At 52.2% G+C, this 19,216-nt stretch overlaps 1 protein-coding gene across 1 annotated transcript; it reads left to right on the forward strand.

The window, feature by feature from the left end:
* Nucleotides 1–6,229: 6,229 nt before the first annotated feature.
* LOC109740371 (uncharacterized) lies at nucleotides 6,230–8,120 on the forward strand. The gene is made up of 2 exons (XM_020299423.1): nucleotides 6,230–6,512; nucleotides 7,783–8,120. The coding sequence occupies exons 1-2, from the start codon at nucleotides 6,230–6,232 to the stop codon at nucleotides 8,118–8,120; spliced, it is 621 nt and encodes a 206-aa protein (XP_020155012.1).
* Nucleotides 8,121–19,216: the final 11,096 nt, after the last annotated feature.

The raw sequence follows: 19,216 nt of genomic DNA on the forward strand, positions 1-19,216 counted from the left end.
ACACCTCAGAGCTCAACTCCCCGGGACACCGCCACAACCCCTAAATGTCAGGAGGCACCAAGAACAATGTTCTCGTCACAAGAATATTGGAATGATCCCAAGATACCCGCGTGATCCTAAAAAAATTCGTGAAATTTGAAGAGAGAAAAGTCAAAACATCTACGACAGGAGGCCTCACCAGAGCGATGAAGGGACTGAGGAGTAAAAAGAATCCTATTCTCCGATATATATAATCCAAAGACTCAAAACATTTTTGTTCTAGACTGAACAACGTCAGCAATTCGATCAAGCAGGGGGCTCCTAAGTCGGGGATGGCTCTGATTACCAACTTGTAACGCCCATGATGCGGCTATATCTCCCACGTGTCGAGGCACGACTTAGAGGCATAACCGCATTGTGGTTTTGTCGCAACAAGGGCCATCTTCACACAATCCCATGTAATGAACAAGAAAGGGATAAATAGAGGGTTGGCTTACAATCGCCACTTCACACAATGAACATATAATTCATACATCATTCAGAGTACACACATAGTCCGACTACGGACAACCAAATGAAAAGAAGATAACCCCAAATGCTAGATCCCCGATCGTCCCAACTGAGCTCCACTACTGATCAACAGGAAACGAAAACATAGGAACGACAAAGGTCCTCGTCGAACTCCCACTTGAGCTCGGTTGCGTCACCTGCACTGGTATCATCGGCACCTGCAACTATTTTGTTAGTATTTGTGAGTCACGAGGACTCAACAATCTCAAAACCCTCGAGACCAAGACTATTTAAGCTTGTGGGTAGGATGGGGTAATGAGGTGGAGTTGCAGCAAGCACTAAGCAAAAATGGTGGCTAACATACGCAAATAAGAGCGAGAAGAGAAGCAACGCAACGGTCGAGAAGCTAGAAGTGATCAAGAAGTGATCCTGAAACTACTTACGTTCATACATAACCCAAAACCATGTTCACTTCCCGGACTCTGCCGAAAAGAGACCATCACGGTTACACACGCGGTTGATACATTTTAATTAAGTCAAGTGTCAAGTTCTCTACAACCGGACATTAACAAATTCCCATATGCCACATAACCGCGGGCACGGCTTTCGAAAGTTTATACCCTGCAGGGGTATCCCAACTTAGCCCATCACAAGCTCTCACGATCAGCGAAGGATATTCCTTCTCCTCGAACGACCCGATCAGTCTTGGAATCCCGGTTACAAGACATTTCGACAATGGTAAAACAAGACCAGCAAGACCGCCTGATGTGCCGGCAAATCTCGATAGGAGTCGCACGTATCTCATTCTCAGGGCACACCGGATTGTCCAAACTTCCGGTAGGCCAGCCCATAGTTGCCCCTGGTGGCCACTGGTGGTTGACAGGTTTGGACCAACACTCACGACGAGCACTGGTCCGGGGGGGGTAAAATAAGATGACCCTCGGGCTCCGGAATCCCAAGGGAAAGGCTTAGGTGAGGCAAATGTAAAACCAAGGTTGGGCCTTGCTGGAGGAGTTTCATTCAAAGCGAACTGTCAAGGGGGTCCCATAACCCCAACCACGTAAGGAACGCAAAATCAAGGAACATAACACCGGTATGACGGAAACTAGGGCGGCAAGAGTGGAACAAAACACCAGGCATAAGGCCGAGCCTTCCACCCTTTACCAAGTATATAGATGCATTAATTAAATAAGAGATATTGTGATATCCCAAAATCATCATGTTCCAACATGGAACAATCTTCAACTTCACCTGCAACTAACAACGCTATAAGAGGGGCTGAGCAAATGTGGTAACTTAGCCAAATAACGGTTTGCTAGGAAGGTGGGTTAGAGGCTTGACATGGCAAAATGGGAGGCAAGATATAACATGTGGTAGGTAGCGCGACATAGCGATAGAATGAACAACTAGCAAGAAAGGATAGAAGTGATATTGAGGGTAATGGTCATCTTGCCTGAGGTCCCGCAAGGAAGAAGAACGAGTCCATGAAGAAGACAAGCAGACGTAGTCGAACGAATCCTCACAACTCCGGAACGAAATTGAAGCTAAAGAGAGAAGCAAACCGGAAAGAAACAATCAACATGGTAAACAACCAACACATAAACATGGCATGATGTACAATCAAGTATTATGCATGTCCATTTAATGAGGCATTGCATGGCAAGGTGTACAAACAATACTACAAATTAAGTGGACCTCAATATGCAACGAGTTGCATATTGACGAAACACCACATCAATTATTAGTTCTCTCTCGGTTATGTACCCAACAATATTAAATGTTATTAGACACGGCAAGGGGTGAAGCATATGAAAACTACCTATATAGGCAAGTTTAAATGAGGCCGGAACGACAAACAACAATTCCGGAAAATCCCCATGTCCATTTTTCGAAATAGCTACTGTTCTGCCCTGAAACATATTTCAATGTTATTAAACAGTAAAACAAAGTGCACCATGTTAATCTATGCATTTTTCTACCCCATTTACATATAAAGTTTATTTAAAACCGAGCTACGGTTAATTAGTTATGGAATAAAAACATTTTAACATGTCATATGAGCAAATTTTATCAAACAGCATTTTAAACATTTTAAACATGCATGAAAGCAGCATATTGTGAAACTAGATGAAATTCTAAGCATTTTACATATATAAAACATTTTAATATGATGCACGGTTCATGAGTTATTATATGCATGAAGACTAGGGGTTTTTCTATAAAACTGCACTCTGTCGATAAATAACTAAAATCGCATGGACAGGAAAAAACGCAGTCGGGCTAAAACTGAAGGAACTGGGCTGAACAGGATTTGGGCGGGGCGCAGCTCACCTTGTGGGCCTTGGCCCAGGTCGGTGAAGCAGCAGGCCAGCGGGAAGCTGGACTTGGCGCGGCGCTGGGCCTCGCGGGCAGATCAAAGCGAGGCAGGGCGTGGTCAACGCGCAGGCGACGCGCGGTCGAGCAGAGGAGGCTTCGCGCGGCCGACGTGGCTGGCGACGTGGTCAACGCGCCAGGCAGAGGAGGCGCATGGGGCAGCAGCGACGGGGTAGAGCGCTCGAACTCGAGCTCCCGAACAAAGACGAACGCGGCGGCGGACGCATGCGAGATCTGGCGACGCGGATCTTGTCCAGGACAGGTGCGGGAGACAAGATCCGACGCCAGGAAGTGGATTCGACCGGGGACGACACCTTGGCGAAGCAGGGGAGGTCCGGGACGAGCTGGACGCGGCCGCCGGCAGCGGGGACGGGGCCCTGCCGGTGGGATCCGGCCGGGAACGGGCAAGGGCGACGAAGGTCGGACGGGTCTGGTGGTGGAGACGAGGCCCCGACGCTAGCGCGATGCAGAAGCGGGGTTCGGACGGCCATGGCAGGACTCCTGCTGCTGTTGGACCATGAGAGGGAAAACGAGGTCAGGAGGGGGAGAGAGAACGGAGGTGCGGCAAGAAGGGAAGGAGGGCGACGTAGCTTAGTTGCTGCTGGTGGTGGTAGACGGTGGGGATGGCACGAGGTGGGGAACGGCAGGGAGCTACTCTCCCTGGCTCGCGGCGAGGAGAATGACCCAGGGCTCGGGCAAGAGAAGGAGGGTCGAGGAGGCGCTGGGCAGGGGAGATCGAGCAGAGGAGGCATGGCCTCGGGCTCGAGGGAGATGACTGCGGGGAGCTGCGGGAAGGACGGATGGGGAACGAGAGGAGTGGTGGCCACTGCGATCTGATTGGGTGAAGATGGATCAGGAGGGATCCTGAGGTGGAAGAGGACTGGCGGCAGCGGGTGAGCGGATTTGGTGGATGGGACAAGCCCCTAGGATCTAAGGTTAGACTGATATTTATATCAGATGAATTTAGGTTAGGGGATATCACGTCCCTACGATCGTGATCGGACGGCTGAGAAAATAGGATAGGGGGTCCAATTAAGAAAACGGAGATGTTTTATAGATGTTGGGGGATGATCCGGACCCATCGGTCATGACTACCCGGGTCGGGTCCGGAGAAGTTTCGGACACGCACGCGAGGGGTTTGCGAGATGTGCAGAGAGGTTGGGAAGCCAGGCAAGAGGGAAACAAAATCTGGTTGGTCTTGGAACGGTCAACGAAGGCAAGGGGAACGCGGCAACTACGAGCAACTACAAGTTTTATGAAAACATGCGGATGCAATGCGATGATGAATGCAACAAACAAATAAAACACACGGCAATAACGAAAACAAGGAAGGCGTCTGAAGCGCCGGTCTCGGGGCGTCACATTCTTCCAGTCACACTATCAAATCACCACGTCCAGGATGCACTATGTACTATCATTCACGTGCGGTCCCCGACCCTCCATCAAGTTGAAAACTAGACTAGTCAAAATGTCAAGTGGGATGCCTCTTTGTAAACAAATCTGCTCCTAGCTTCCAAAAAAATGCGCTCCTACGTGTACCCGCGAGTGGGTGTGAGAGAACTAGTATGTGCGTGCATCGCTTCTCTTCGTGAGAGTACAATATACTACGCCCAAAGAACGTTTGCCACAAGAGTAAAAGTATTAGTGTGTGAGGTGTGAGTTAAAATAAAAGGTGTGCGACGTCTTTTATTTTTTAGAAGTTCTGAGGGTAGGGTGTGAAGAACACATATGTGCGTGACGTCTGGTTACAGATAGATGGTGGTTGCGAGGGGACTCGGGGGAGTCTTGACTCGTGAGGGTGTGTGTGTGCGTGAGAGAGAGGGGGCACGTATAAATGCAATGCATGTGTCCGTAATCATATCTGAGAAACGTTCGCCACAAGTCGTTTCCTGACGAACGCCGTAAGAACCGTTAGATCTGCATCCGACAGTGTCAGTTTTGCCATGGCATTTAACAGAACAGACACTCCTCTGACACACATATCTTCAACATGAGTGTTAGCAACTGCCGTATGCTCCTCCCTCCGTTCCAAAATGTAGTGCATATAGTTTTATTGAAAATTCGAACCTCGCAAACTTTTACCGAGTTTTCGTATACCAAAATGCACATATAGAATACCAAGTATATGTCATTTCATTCATCTTTGAGAGGTAAATATAAATATGGGAGAGGAGTTTACTAAGAAAGACCGTCGTATCACCTGCAGCAATTTCAACCATCCTTTGGTGTGGAGGAATATCATAGAAATTCTATATGATATGATATTTATAGGATTTTTTTTCCTTTAGAGCCAATTGGTTAATAGGAATAGATTCATATACTCCACATTTCAAAGGAAAACAAACATGAGGTCGGTCTCCAGCCCCCGTTATTGCCTGATGGGCGGTAGCACCACCCCGCTCCCCTCCCCCAGCCTCGGCTCCTAGGCGCAGCCGGTGGAGCTGGTCAATTGGGACTTGTCTTTTGATGGCGATGTCAGATCGAGATCTGGATACCGACCCCCAACGCTGAGAGATCTGCCAGACCCCGGGCCTCCGCCGGCTTCCACGGGGCACGCCACTGGCCAGGCTTCCGGGTCTACATCTGGTTCGGTCCGGCGGCTGCCCACTCCGCCTCCTTCGGACCGTGCACGCCCTCTAGCTGATAGTGGGCGGCTGAAATCCATTGTGGGTGTGCTGCCCGATTGTGGTAGTAATGGCGTGCAGAGAGAGACGGTCCCCCGTTTGCCCAGCAGTCCCCAAGATCCGCTCCATAGTGATTGCGCCTACTCCTACCGCTGCTCCAGCTGCCGCCCATGAAGATGAGGAGGGATGGATTCAGGCGAGATCCCGGAAGAAGAGAAGGTAAGCCAAAAACCCAATGGGCATAGGTGCGCCTCCCACGCCATCAAGACACCACCATCGCCCGCCCTACGCCTCTGCTGTAGCTCGCAGGTCCTTCTTAAAGCGCTACGAGGGCTTCTGCCTTCCCTGCCTTAGATCGGAGCACCGCCGCAAAGACTACCGCGATCCTACACACTGCCTCATCTGCAAGCTACCAGGACACCAATCGAGCAACTTCCTGAAGAACCAACTGTGCCAGGACATCGCCGGCCCCCCCATCTGGCTTCGCCACCGGGCCGGGGCCCGTCTGCGGGCGTCTGGTGTTCCCGCCGCTGCCCACTCCGCCTGTTCCTGTAGCTGGCTCACCGCCCCTCGCGGAAGACCCCATGGCGCCGCCTTTCGTCCCGGTGTCGCCTCCGCGGCGCCCGCGCCACAGCCACGGGGTGGTGATCTGCTCCAGGGCCATGGAGCAATAGCGAGCCTTGCTCTTGCGCCAGGGCGTGCTGCTGACCGCCATCGACAGCTTCAACGCCGTCAACCCAATGATGGTGGGTCGCACCCTGGAGCGCCATCAGTGCATCGGGCCCCATCAGGTGCGAGTGATGCGCCATCATCCTGAGGACTACCTGATCCAGTTCGAGGCCCCGGTGCACCGCGACACCTTGCTCGGCTACGGCGTCCTCCACGTCGACGGGGTGCCCTTCCTCACCAAGCCTTGGCGCCCCGACAAGCACGCCGTCATCCAGCGGTGGATGTTGCACGTGCGGATCGTCTTCGAGCGCCTCCCCCTCGACATGTGGTCGCTTGACGGCACTGAGGAGGTGCTTGGCCGGTTCTGCAGAATCAACTGCTTGGACTCCCACACCCATGAACGACGGGAAACGCACACCTTTGGCTACAGGGTCTAGTGCTGGAACCTCACTAACATCCCCATGCGCCACTGCCTCTAGTTTCCCAAAGGGGGGCGATCGGGCCGTCGAGATGCTTGGGTACTCGCCGCCAGCCCACGCCAACAGCACCGTTCAGACGCCCCTAGAAGCAGAGCGCCACTCGCTACTGTTCCACATCGATCGCGTCGAGAACTAGACGCCGCGGGAGCCCAGGTCCCCATCCTCCCGCTAGAGCGGCCTGCCCTCGGTTCCAATGATGGCGATGGCCGCTGCCCACTGCCCGAGATCAAGGTGAACGACTGGACTTTCAACGTCGAAAACGACCGCCTCTTCATCTCGCCTCCACCTGCCTCCACCTGCCCCTCCAACTGCTCCAAGTGCTCCGGCGCACGGATGCGCTAGGCAGGCCTCGTGTGTTGCCTCGACTGGCTGCCGGGGGATGCCGGTGCCGGCCAGACGCGAGGATCGTGATGGAGAGGGCGGCCCCAGCCGCCGATCCTGGAAGGACACCCTGTTGGGCATCGGCCGATCCAGCAGGACTATGGAGCCGAAATCGCAGGTCCAGCAGTGACCGCCACAGAAGCAGAACCACTGGCCCACGCCACCGTCGCCGCCACACTCCAGCACCACCCGCCCCAACCGCCCCTATGTAGCTACTCGCCCCGCCCCGCCTACTCCTCCAAGTAGGCAAGGCTCTGGCCAATGATGTCCCAGCTGCTGATGCATCACCCATGATCGAGCTGCTGCCTGCTCCCGCTCCACCTTCACCAGATGCACACAATTCGAGCTATGATGATCCTATAGCAGAGTTCTTCGCAAACAGAGAGGATGCCATCTCACCGCCACGCTGGATGGATTGCATGCTTCTAGAGGTCAACGCCACTGTGGAAGCCACACTTGCCAAGCCTCTGTCCTTTTGACCGATGACCATAGCTGGGCCACCAATGCAGAAGGCTGCCAGCGACATCCCACCACCACCACCACCAGCCCCTGTCCAAGACAGAGATCATGCACCGCCCCGATCAAGGCCAACCCCATCCCCGGTGCCACCACCAATGTTAACTGTTGAGCAGGTTTCCAAGGAGTAGTAGATCAACTGTGTCACCAAACAGGTTGGTGGCCTTGAGCTTGGGCAAGGCAATAGATCCCCCACCACCAAGGCGATCAAGCCATCCATTGCACGCAGCCTCTTCACTGACCTGCCCCAGCTACACCCCCGCTCGCTGCCACCCCGGGTTCTGTGGTGCCTCCATCCAGCAGGGCATCCTCCGTCCCTTCCAAGCGCAGTGCACGACAGGCGGTGGCCAAGAGCTCAGTGCCGGTGACCCAAAGGGTGACCCTACGCCTCGTGCAGGCTCTAGGCATCCTGGGCCCAAAAGAGAAGATGATTGCGGTTGTTGCGGAAGAGTTCCTGAAGTGTTTCGATACGCCGCTCATCGAGGAGGAGATCACTGGCCTGGGAGCTCTCACACGCCTCGACAAGGAGACCCTCAGGGTGGCGGCAGGGCTTGATGGCCCCAGTAGCTCGGCTCTTGGCGCCGACTAAGTTTCCCCATGTTAGTCAAACCACAATGTTGTCAGTAGGGGCCGACATTTCGCCGGTGCAAGTTAGGTTTCTTCATTTTCTGTTGTTGGGAATGGGTGGTCGTAGTAGCTGATCGTAGTTGGCCCTGGGTTATTGGTGGTGCCCTTCGACTCTACTGCCTGCAAGTAGTGTTGGTGTTGCTGTTTCCTCAGTCTAGGGATAGTGGTAGTAGTTGTAGTTTAGTGGCGACAGTAGTGGGCTAGTGGTGGTGGTCGCCACTGATTTGGCTTTCTAGCAAGGATTGTGTAACCTGCTTTGTTTTAGTGATGTTTACCCTACTGAACCTCTTGTTTCCGAATGTGTGACACCTTCTGCACAACCATCACTTGGAACGTTAGAGGCCTTAACATGTCTGCCAAGTGTTCTGCTGTTTCTGAAGCTGTAGCTGTTTGGAAGCCATCAATCGTCTGTCTACAAGAGACCAAAATTAGCTCTTGGGATGCAGCCCTAGTTAGAGATATAGGAGGTACCCTGCTTGATCAAACGACCCACCTACCTGTTGATGGCACTAGAGGCGGCATTAGCATTTTCTAGAATAGTAATTTAGTAGAATTGTCGGATATATCCACCAACACCTTCTCCATCTCGGCCATAGTTAAATCCTTAGCGGACAATAAAATCTTTTGCCTCTCGACGATTTATGGTCCATCTGACGATCAAGCAAAAGACGTTTTTCTAGCTGAAATGTGCGTTGCTGCCCCGAGTGCAAACATCCTGTAGATCAGGTTGGGAGACTTCAACCTCATCTATGAAGCTAGAGACAAGAATAACCTCAACCTCAACCGAAGTCCTATGGGAAAATTCAGAGCTGCAATCAACTATGCTGAGCTGTTTGAGATTAAATGCAATAACCGAAAGTTCACTTGGAGCAACGAGCAGGCCTCCCCGACGCTGGTCACACTTGATCATGTCTTCTGTAACCCTTCTTGGGACTCGCTGAGGGAGTCCTGGATTAGGGGGTCCTCAGGTGTCCGCACTATTTGATATGGGCTGGACTGATGGGCCGTGAAGATAAAAGCAGAAGACTATTCCCCCATGTCCAGGTAGGACTCCCATATGCGTGGAAGGCAAGATTGGTGTCCGGATATGATGTTTCCTTCCTTTGCAACCCGACTATGTACAACCCTAGGCCTCTCCGGTGTGTGTGTATAAACCAGAGGGGTTGGTCCATAGAGATCATCAGAATTCTCATAGGCTAGACAGCTAGGGTTTAGCCATTATGATCTCGAGGTAGATCAACTCTTGTAACCCCTATACCCATCGAATATAATCAAGCAGGAAGTAGGGTTTTACCTCCCTTAAGAGGGCCCGAACCTGGGTAAACATTGTGTCCCCTTTGTCCCCTGTTACCATTGATCCTCAGACGCGTAGTTCGGGACCCCCTACCCAAGATCCGCCGGTTTTGACACCGACATTGGTGCTTTCATTGGGAGTTCCACTGTGTCGTCAACACAAGGATCGGTGGCTCGACTTGTCATCAATGACGATGCTGTTTCCGGGGAGACTTTTGTCCCTAGTCAACTCTTCTTTTTTGGTGGCTTCGCTCTGCCTGCCAATTCAACTGGCCGCCTCGAGCAGATCGACAGCTACGCCCCTGGTCACCAGAGAAGGTTTGGAAGTTTGAATTACATCACCGATATCCGAGGAGAGTTGGTCTTCGAAGGGTTCTTGGCCTCTGCCTCCGCTCCTCGTCTACATGAAGGAGGCCCGTCGGATACTCCATCAGATCCCGCTCAAGGATCAACTCTCGTTCCTGCCCTGGCTTTAGATCCAGAGCGGACCGCTCTGTCCGAAGACGGGGGATAAACCTCGCCGGACTCTCTCCTACAACGGAGCTTCCCGTTGGAGACCCAGAGGGGATCATGCCGTCAGCAAGCCCGAAGTCAAAGAGGACTCTCCCTATCATCGGGAAGCCGAACTCATCTCTGGATGTCAACTCCGAACTCTCGAGGTCTGCGTCCACCGAGCTTGGTCAAGTGGTGGTTACCGAACCCAGCTCCGCAGATCCTTAGTCACCTGTCCAGCTTTCGCTCTTGAACGAGGCGCTGGACTTAATGTGATCTCTTGCCATTACGGAAGTTCCACTTCCGAACCACGCCCAGCCTGAACTGGGGGCTGAGAATGGGGAATTTTACGCCCCACCCACCACCCACTTAATATCCACTTTCGAGGACCTAACATACATGCTAGACTACGCCTCCGAAGACATCGATTGTATGGACGACGATGCTGGAGCCGAACCAGGCCAAAACCTGCCTATCACTGGGCGTTGGATGGCCACTTCTACTTATGACGTGTACATGGTGGATATGCCCGAGAAGAAGGATGACGATGGCACTCAAGATCCAACTGAGAAAAAGCCCGTCGAGGCACCACCTAAGCGCCGACGTCAGCGGCGCCGCTCACGATGGCGTCGGGAAAAGGAAAGCAACACCGGCACCGGAGATAATGACACTCCGGACAATGCTGAAGACTCCAACCACCCCATAGAGCCTGCGTTAGAGTAGGTTGAGTGGGAGGAGGGACAAGTCAACCCCGATGAACTTGTCGATCATGAGGATTCGGAAGATAGTAACTATCTACCGGCCTCCGAGGAGGATGTCAGCCTCGGTAACAAAGATTTCGTCGTGCCAAAGGAACCCCTCGAACAAGAACGCTTCAAGCAACAGCTCATCGCCACTGCGAGGAGCCTGAAAAAGGAACAGCAATAGCTTCAAGCCAAACAGGATACACTCAACGCCAGATGGACCAAGGTCCTGGCCACCGAAGAATACGGCCTCGAGCGTCCGACAAAGAGCCACCCAAAGCGCAAGCTACTACCACAATTCAACGACGAGGCCCTTGAGCCTATACCGTCAAGATACAATCATGCTGATCAATCGGACCGACCACCACATGGACGGGACAAAGCGGCTAATTACGCCGAATAACAGCCCGCGCCCCCTCGCCGTAAGGCAGGGAGAAAGCGGATCCGGACTACATGTACGAATTACGTCAGGACCTAGACAATAGAGCCGGCCAGACTAGATCAATCTACGGATCAAGGGGACGTGCTCCCACATGAGAGGATGGCCGTCAAGCCTGGCACGACAAGCACAACCAAACTCAAGCTGAGAACCAAACACGGATGTCATCTAAACTCCGTCGTGATGTTGCCCGATATAGAGGCGCCGCACACCCCATGTGCTTTACCAACGAAGTAATGCAGCACCAGTTTCCGGAAGGGTTTAAACCTGTTAACATCGAGGCATACGATGGAACAACAGACCCCACTGTATGGATTGAAGATTTCCTTCTCCACATTCACAAGGCTCGCGGTCATGATCTCCACGCCATTAAATATCTTCCCCTAGAACTCAAAGGAGCAGCACGGCACTGGTTGAATAGCCTCCCAGAGAACTCCATCGGTAGTTGGGAGGACTTAGAGGACGCATTTTGGGACAACTTCCAAGGCACTTATGTCCGGCCACCGGACGCTGGCGAGCTTAGCCACATAGTCCAGCAGCCCGGAGAATCAGCCCGCAAACTCTGGACTCGGTTCTTAATCAAAAAGAACCAAAGCGTCGAGTGCCCGGACGCCGAAGCCTTAGCGGCCTTTAAGCACAGCGTCCATGGCGAATGGCTCGCCCAACACCTCAGGAAAAGCCAAAGACTATGGCAGCCCTTACTGCACTCATGACCCGCTTCTGCACGGGCGAAGATAGCTGGCTGGCTCATAGAAGCAATAGTACCAGCGACCCAGGCACCTCTGAGGCCAGTGATGGCAATGGAAGGCCACGATGCAGCAAAAATAAGCATCGGAACAACAATGATGAAACTGAGGATACTGCAGTCAACGCCGGATTCAACGGCTCTAAACCGGGTCAGCAGAAGAAGCCGTTCAAAGGGAATAGAGACGACCCGTTGAACTTGGATAAAATACTAGATAGGCCCTGTCAGATTCACGGCACCCCTGACAAGCCTGCCAGTCACACCAACAGAAACTGCTGGGTTTTTAAACAGGCCAGTAAGTTAAATACCGAATATAAGGGGAAAGGACCCCAAAGCGAGGACGATGATGAGCCTCGCCCTCCGAACACAGGGGGACAGAAGAAGTCCCCCCTCCCCCCAAGGTGAAAATAGTGAACATGATATATGTCACCCACATCCCCAAGAGGGAGCGCAAGCGCGCATTAAGGGACGTCTACGCCGTAGAGCCCGTTGCCCCGAAATTCAACCCATGGTTGGCTTGTCCGATCACCTTCGATCGCCGAGACCACCCACCCAGTATCCTTCATGGAGGTTCAGCGGCCCTGGTCCTTGATCCCATCATCGACGGATACCATCTCACTAGAGTCCTTATGGACGGCGGCGGCAGTCTCAACTTGATGTATCAGAACACTGTCCGAAAAATGGGTATCGACCCGTCAAGATTCAAGCCTAGCAACACTACCTTTGAAGGAGTGATACCCGGTGTGGAGGTTCGTTGTACGGGCTCCTTAACACTGAAAGTGGTATTCGGCTCTCCAGATAACTTTCGAAGTAAAGACTTTATCTTCGATATCGTCCCCTTCCGCAGTGGTTATCATGCACTGCTAGGACGAACGACTTTCGCCCGCTTTAATGCAGTCCCACATTATGCTTACCTAAAGGTCAAAATGCCCAGAACACGTGGCGTCATCACAGTCAATGGAAATATGGAGCGCTCCATCCGTACTAAGGAGCACACCACGGCCCTAGCAGCCGAGGTACAGAGCGGCCTAATCAAGCCGAACAGTTCATCGGTCATTAAGATCCATGACACCGCTAAGCGAGTCTGATCCACATTACAGCACGACAGCTCGGCGGATCCGGAGCTTGAATAGCAGTTCAGCCTCCGCCTATCGCCACATAAGGTTGCGGCTTATGTACCGCGTGTGCATAATTACGCACTTAAAATACCTTGGGTGGCGCCCGAGGTTTACTGCAGAAAAGGTCTATAGTACGGCTTGACCCTATTCGGACCTTAAAACCTTCTTTTTCTTTTTTTCTTTTTCTTTCCTTTCACTACAGGTTCGTTAAAAACCTACCTAATGCGGTTGTATAGGTGCTCCTTCCTTGGCTCCCCTTTCTTATAGACGACCACCGACTTTTCCTCTCAAAGGATGCCTCACCAAGGAGAAACGGCGCAGACGTGCGACAGGGCACCACTGGGATCTTCAAGACCACTGCTTTTTAGGCCTTGTGTAAAACTTTCCCTTGTGTAAACTCTCAGCATGTAAAATAGCCTTGATGTTCATGGCATTATCTGTAATAGCACGCCTCAACGTATTAATCAGGATATAAAGGAAACAGTTGATCACCACTTCCGTTCGGTACTGATTTATTTCTGTCATCTGTATTCCCTCCTCACTTTAGACTGCCACACGTGCTTTAGTCTGGCCTTAGTACCGGGGGCTGTATTTGGCTCCACAAGTTTTCAAGTCCGAACACCTATAGGGTAGTCTTCGGCATCCCGAATATTGCACTATATGCATCAACTCTGAATCATGTCTTTGGTCTAGAGTTGGGTTGCCAGGCTCCTGTGCTTACCACCTTACGTTCCGCTCGTGCGGCTAAGGTAGTAAAGGGAGAACTACTGCGATTGTACTTCTGGTTCGTCCGGTCAAATACCTCAGTTGAGAAAGACAAAAACTGACTGTCATGATAAGGCGAGAGCTGGTCGGCGATTCGGTGACTTACTACAAATCGTTAGCGATTTATTCCGTACGAGGGGCTGGTTTTCGTCCAGCCGCATGGAAAAGGCACCCTAAGTTTGGATTGCCGCACATACACAAGGGACTAGTACTTAGCCCCACTGTCAAACTCCTATGGCTAAGTGAAAGTAATAAAGCCGCATAGTCTGATTGCCTGGTTCACCCCATGGACGCCTCCTTTATGGACCAAGACGTTGGATAAAGTGCGGTCACGCATTACGCCGAACCCCCCCCCCCCTGTAGTATCTGCGTGGGGGCTGAAGCTGATGACTGACAACTTTCAGAATTAAACGGCCGCACAGGAGGAAAATGCTTAACATAAAAGGCGCAAATATATTACAAGCATGGGATCGTAACATAGTTTTTACAACCCGCACCATCTACTCAAATATCACGTCCTTAGAACACTGGCCCTCTACAATTCGGGCCCCTGCCAGGACGTCTTCAAAGTACCTTTCCGGCTTGCAGTGATCCTTGCCTTCAGGCGGGCCGACGGTCGCCACATCGGTGGCCTTCATCTTTTCCCAGTGCATCTTGACGCGGGCAAAAGCCATAAGGGCACCTTCTATGCAGGCCAAGCGCTTCACAGCATCAATCCGGGGCAACGCATTGACGAGCCGCTTCACCAAACCAAAGTGGCTGCTGGGAATCGGTTCGGCTGGCCAAAGCTGGACTATTAGATCCTTCATGGCCAAGCCGGCCACCCTATGCAGCTCCATCAGCTGTTTCAGCTAGTCGTTCAGGGGAGTCGGGTGCTCCGGCACAAGATACTGCGACCAAAACAGCTTCTCGGTCGAGTTCCCCTCTTGGGCCCGAAAGAACTGTGCAGCATTGGTGGCGCTCCTCGGAAGATCCGCAAACGCGTATAGAGAACTCAACACTCGGGTAAGCAAAGCATATCTTCGACCCCCAAAAACACTCTGCAAAAGAAAGACATTACCAGCCGCTATCTGCTTCACCTGACGGATCTCTTCACGAGCACTCCGGGACTCGACCCGCACCTCTTTAGCCTCCTGAAGGGCTTTGGCAAGTTCGGACGATTGGGCCGAAGTCTTATCCTCCAACTCCTCGCATTTGAGGATGGCATCCTTCAGCTCCTGCTCGACTTCGGCCACCCAAGATTCGTGTTGGCGGCGGGCGGCCTGCTCAGTCTTCAGCTCTGCAGCCGCTTTATAAGCGGCTGCCTTGTTCGCCTTCGCCTCTTGTTGGGCTTTGGCAAGGGCGCCTTTAAGGGTCTCGACCTCGGCTGCCCCAACTATGCTCATCATCAAAGCATTACATGAGTTAGTCTTTGAATACAGCTATCACTTAGGATATACAGCTAAACTTTCAACACTATACGCATACCTTGTGTTTCATCGAACCGCTTGTTAATGCGGTAGATTTCTTCATCGGCCAACTTAAGCTTCCGATTGAGTTCGGAAACTTCTGCGACCTAGGCGGTCGCCGCCAACAGGGAAGCCTGTTACAATAACAGAGAATTTTGTTAGCTTTCCAAATTTTGTGTGGATCCTCTGTCCGGTTTCTTTTACACTAGACAAAGCCTCAGGGGCTACTCTCTGTATACAGGTATATTCCTCTACATATGGAAAGGCGTTTAGAGTATTACGTTGCATACCTCGAAACCTGTCAGTAGGCTGTGGAAAGCTTCGTTCAGCCCGCTCTTAGCAGACTGAACCTTCTCTACTACCGCACCCATCAGGGTGTGGTGCTCCTCCACGATGGAAGCATGTCACAGTGCTTATGTTAGAGTGTTCGGCGCCTCCGGATTAGTGGAGGTCGCCGATGGAGCCGATGCTCCTCCCCCCTCTGTTGAAGGGGGTTGGCCACTTGAGCCCAGAGTCGTGTTGGTCTCCGGAATGGTGTCCTGCTGGGGCCCGCATTGTTGGGGGTCCCCACCGTCGGTTGACATAGGGGTTGCCTTCCCTATGTCTTCGGCGACCGAGGTATTAACCTCGGGAGCCTTCTCGACGGCCTCGCCCACCCCTCCTCGGCTAGGAGAGGTCCTACGGGATAACATCTCGGTGTCATCCATGGTGACAGGCGAGGAGGCTCGTGGCGGCGTCTCGCTCTCCGCCATCTCGGGCGGCAGAGAGCTCCCCTCCGATAACAGAGTGTTTAGAAGCTCGCATGGAGGGCTGAAAAGAGCATAGCAAAATGACTTATATAATAGAAAGGGATGATTAAAAACAAACAATGAGCATCTGAATACTTACGATTCGGCCAGGGGCTTCGCCCTTGGTGGCTTCTTGCGCACTTGTTCGGACTCTGAGTCCGAACTGTCTTGGAGGACAATTTTTCCTCTCTTGGGCGCCTCCCCCTCCGGGTCTTCGGAGGCCGTCCTTTTCTTATTCCTCCCCTTGCAGGGGGAGTCGCGTTCCACCTCCTCCTCCTCTTCCTCTTCATCTCCCTTGTGGGCCACCTGTGGTAGTAGAGGGCTTCGGTCTCTCCAGACAATGCGTCCGAAGGACCCTTATGGCAGGGGCCACCTTTGGCCTCCTTGCCCTTCTTTTTCTTGGCCTTCTTCTCCGACGCTTGATACGGCGCCGGCACCAGCATCTCCATTAGATGGGGGTGGCCGGGTTCTCCGGCAGTGGCACCGGACAGTCGATCCACTCCGCCTTCGCCGCCCAACCATGTACAGAAAGAGGATAATGTAAATCTTCATCATCATCCAAAGTGTTAGCCAAACAAAGTCTTCGAAAAGGATATACTTACCGCCGAGGCTGGGTTCTCGCTGTCGAGGCCGATGTCTTCGGTCTTCATCAACCAGCTCTTCTGGGCCTTGAAAAGCTGCTTCCATATGTCTTCGTGCGTAGTGCCGAAGAAGTGCTTCAAGGTCCGGGGCTCTTCTGGATCGAACTCCCATATGAGGGAGGCCCGAAGTTGGCAGGGGAGGACACGGCGGAAGAGCATCACCTGGATCACGTTTGTGAGTCCAGTATTTTTGCCAACACATTCGAGATGCGCTTTTGCAGCATCATCACCTCCGGCTGGGACCCCCAATCAAGGCCCTTGGCGGTCCGTGAGGTGAGTCTCGTTGGGGGTCCGGATCTGAAGTCAGGTGTGGCCGCCCACTTGGCATCGCGGGGTTCGGTGATGTAGAACCACTCCTGTTGCCACACCTTGGCCATCTCCACAAAAGCCCCCTTGGGCCAGATGGCATTGGGAAGCTTGCTCACCATAGCACTGCCGCAGTCCGCGTGCTACCCATCGACCACCTTCGCCTTCTGATTGAAGACCTTGAGCCATAGGCTGAAGTGTGGGGGATGCGGAGTAGAGCCTCACACACGACGATGAACACTGAGATGTGGAGGAAAGAATTTGGGGCTAGATCATGGAAATCTAGCCCGTAGTAGAACATGAGGCCCCGGACAAAGGGACGGAGAGGAAACCCTAGACCTCGGAGGAAATGGGGGATGAATACTACCCTCTCGTCGGGCTCCGGAGTGGGGATGACCTGATCTCTATCAAGAAGCCCGTGCGCGATATCCGTGGATAGATAGCCCGTGCCCCGGAGCTCCCTGATGTCCTTCTCAGCGAAGCAGGAGGCCTCCCACTTGCCCTTGGAACCGGATCCAGACATGGCTGGGGAGGTTGGTGGCAGTGGAAAAGATTGAAGTTTCAGGCGCTAGAGCTCGGAGATGGGAAGGCTGGAGCTAGAAGAAGGCGTGAGGGAGAAACGAGGGATCTTTGCCCTCTTATAGGCAGTGAAATACCAAACACCCCCTCTTAAGCCTTAAATCTCACATGTTCCCAAAGAGATCGTGCGAACGGCACGGTTGGATTACCCAGAACTGTATTAATGGGAATCCTGTAATTGGCGGGCACGATCTCTGTTTCGACAAGACGTGCCAATGGAGGCCATGCCTCGAAACATGAAACGGGGGCATGGGAACGGTTCGAAATGTTAAGAGCCAGATGTGACGCTTCGCTGGAAAAAGTTGTCAGTAAAAGACAGTGTTTTATTTTGATATTCTGCCTTCGTGGCTAAGGGTTATATTAACTATACAGAGCCGGATACAGTTCTTATATGCAGAGAGTTATACTAAAAATGTTCAGGAGAAGGAACTCGCCTTGCGACACCAAAGACAATCCACATGCCGAACACATCGTCATCGAAGACTGGTTCAGGGGCTACTGAGGGAGTCCTGGATTAGGGGGTCCTCGAGTGTCCGGACTATTTGATATGGGCCGGACTGATGGGCCGTGAAGATAAAAGCAGAAGACTTTTCCCCGTGTCCAGGTAGGACTCCCATGTGCGTGGAAGGCAAGCTTGGTGTCTAGATATGATGTTTCTTCCTTTGCAAAACGACTATGTACAACCCTAGGCCTCTCCGGTGTGTATATAAACTGGAGGGGTTGGTCCGTAGAGATCATCAGAATTCCCATAGATTAGACCGCTAGGGCTTAGTCATTATGATCTCGAGGTAGATCAACTCTTGTAACCCCTATACCCATCGAATATAATCAAGCAGGAAGTAGGGTTTTACCTCCCTTAAGAGGGCCCGAACTTGGGTAAACATTGTGTCCCCTTTGTCCCCTGTTACCATTGATCCTCAGACGCGCAGTTCGGACCCCCTACCCGAGATCTGCCGGTTTTGACACCGACACACGCTTTTCCCCAATGTTGTTCTCCATGCCGGCTCCACATCCATATCAGACCACTGCCCCTTAGTACTAGCCGATACCTGTGCGCCGTCACGATCAGGAAAATTCATATTCGAAGATTTTTTGCCCAAATTCCCTGGGTTTAGAGAGACTGTCATTGAGACCTGGTCCAAGCCTGTTCAATCTCTCTGCGCCTTCAAGATTTTCCAATCCAAGCTGCTACGCACGGCCAAAGCCCTTAAAAGTTGGAGTAAAACCCTTTTCAGTGATGCTCGAATGCAGTTCCACATGGCCTAGGAGATCATCCTCAGATAAGACATTGCTCAGGAGTCTCGCATCCTTGATGTCTACTACGCAACTTTATTCTTGTAGACACGTGTTGGGCCTCCAATCGCAGAGTTGTGTAGGACAGTAGCAATTTTCCCTCAAGTGGATGACCTAAGGTTTATCAATCCGTGAGAGGCGTAGGATGAAGATGGTCTCTCTCAAACAACCCTGCAACCAAATACAAGAAATCCCTTTTGTCCCCAACATACCCAATACAATGGCAAATTGTATAGGTGCACTAGTCCGGCGAAGAGATGGTAATAAGTGTAATATGGATGGTAGAATATATTTTTATAATCTGAATAAATAAAAACAACAAGGTAGCAATTGATAAAACCGAGCAAAACGGTATTGCAATGCTTGAAAATGAGGCGTATGGTCCGTAGTTTCACTAGTGCAACCTCT

Source organism: Aegilops tauschii, chromosome 4 (genome assembly GCF_002575655.3).
Source record: "Aegilops tauschii subsp. strangulata cultivar AL8/78 chromosome 4, Aet v6.0, whole genome shotgun sequence".
In the NCBI taxonomy this organism is placed as follows: domain Eukaryota; kingdom Viridiplantae; phylum Streptophyta; class Magnoliopsida; order Poales; family Poaceae; genus Aegilops; species Aegilops tauschii.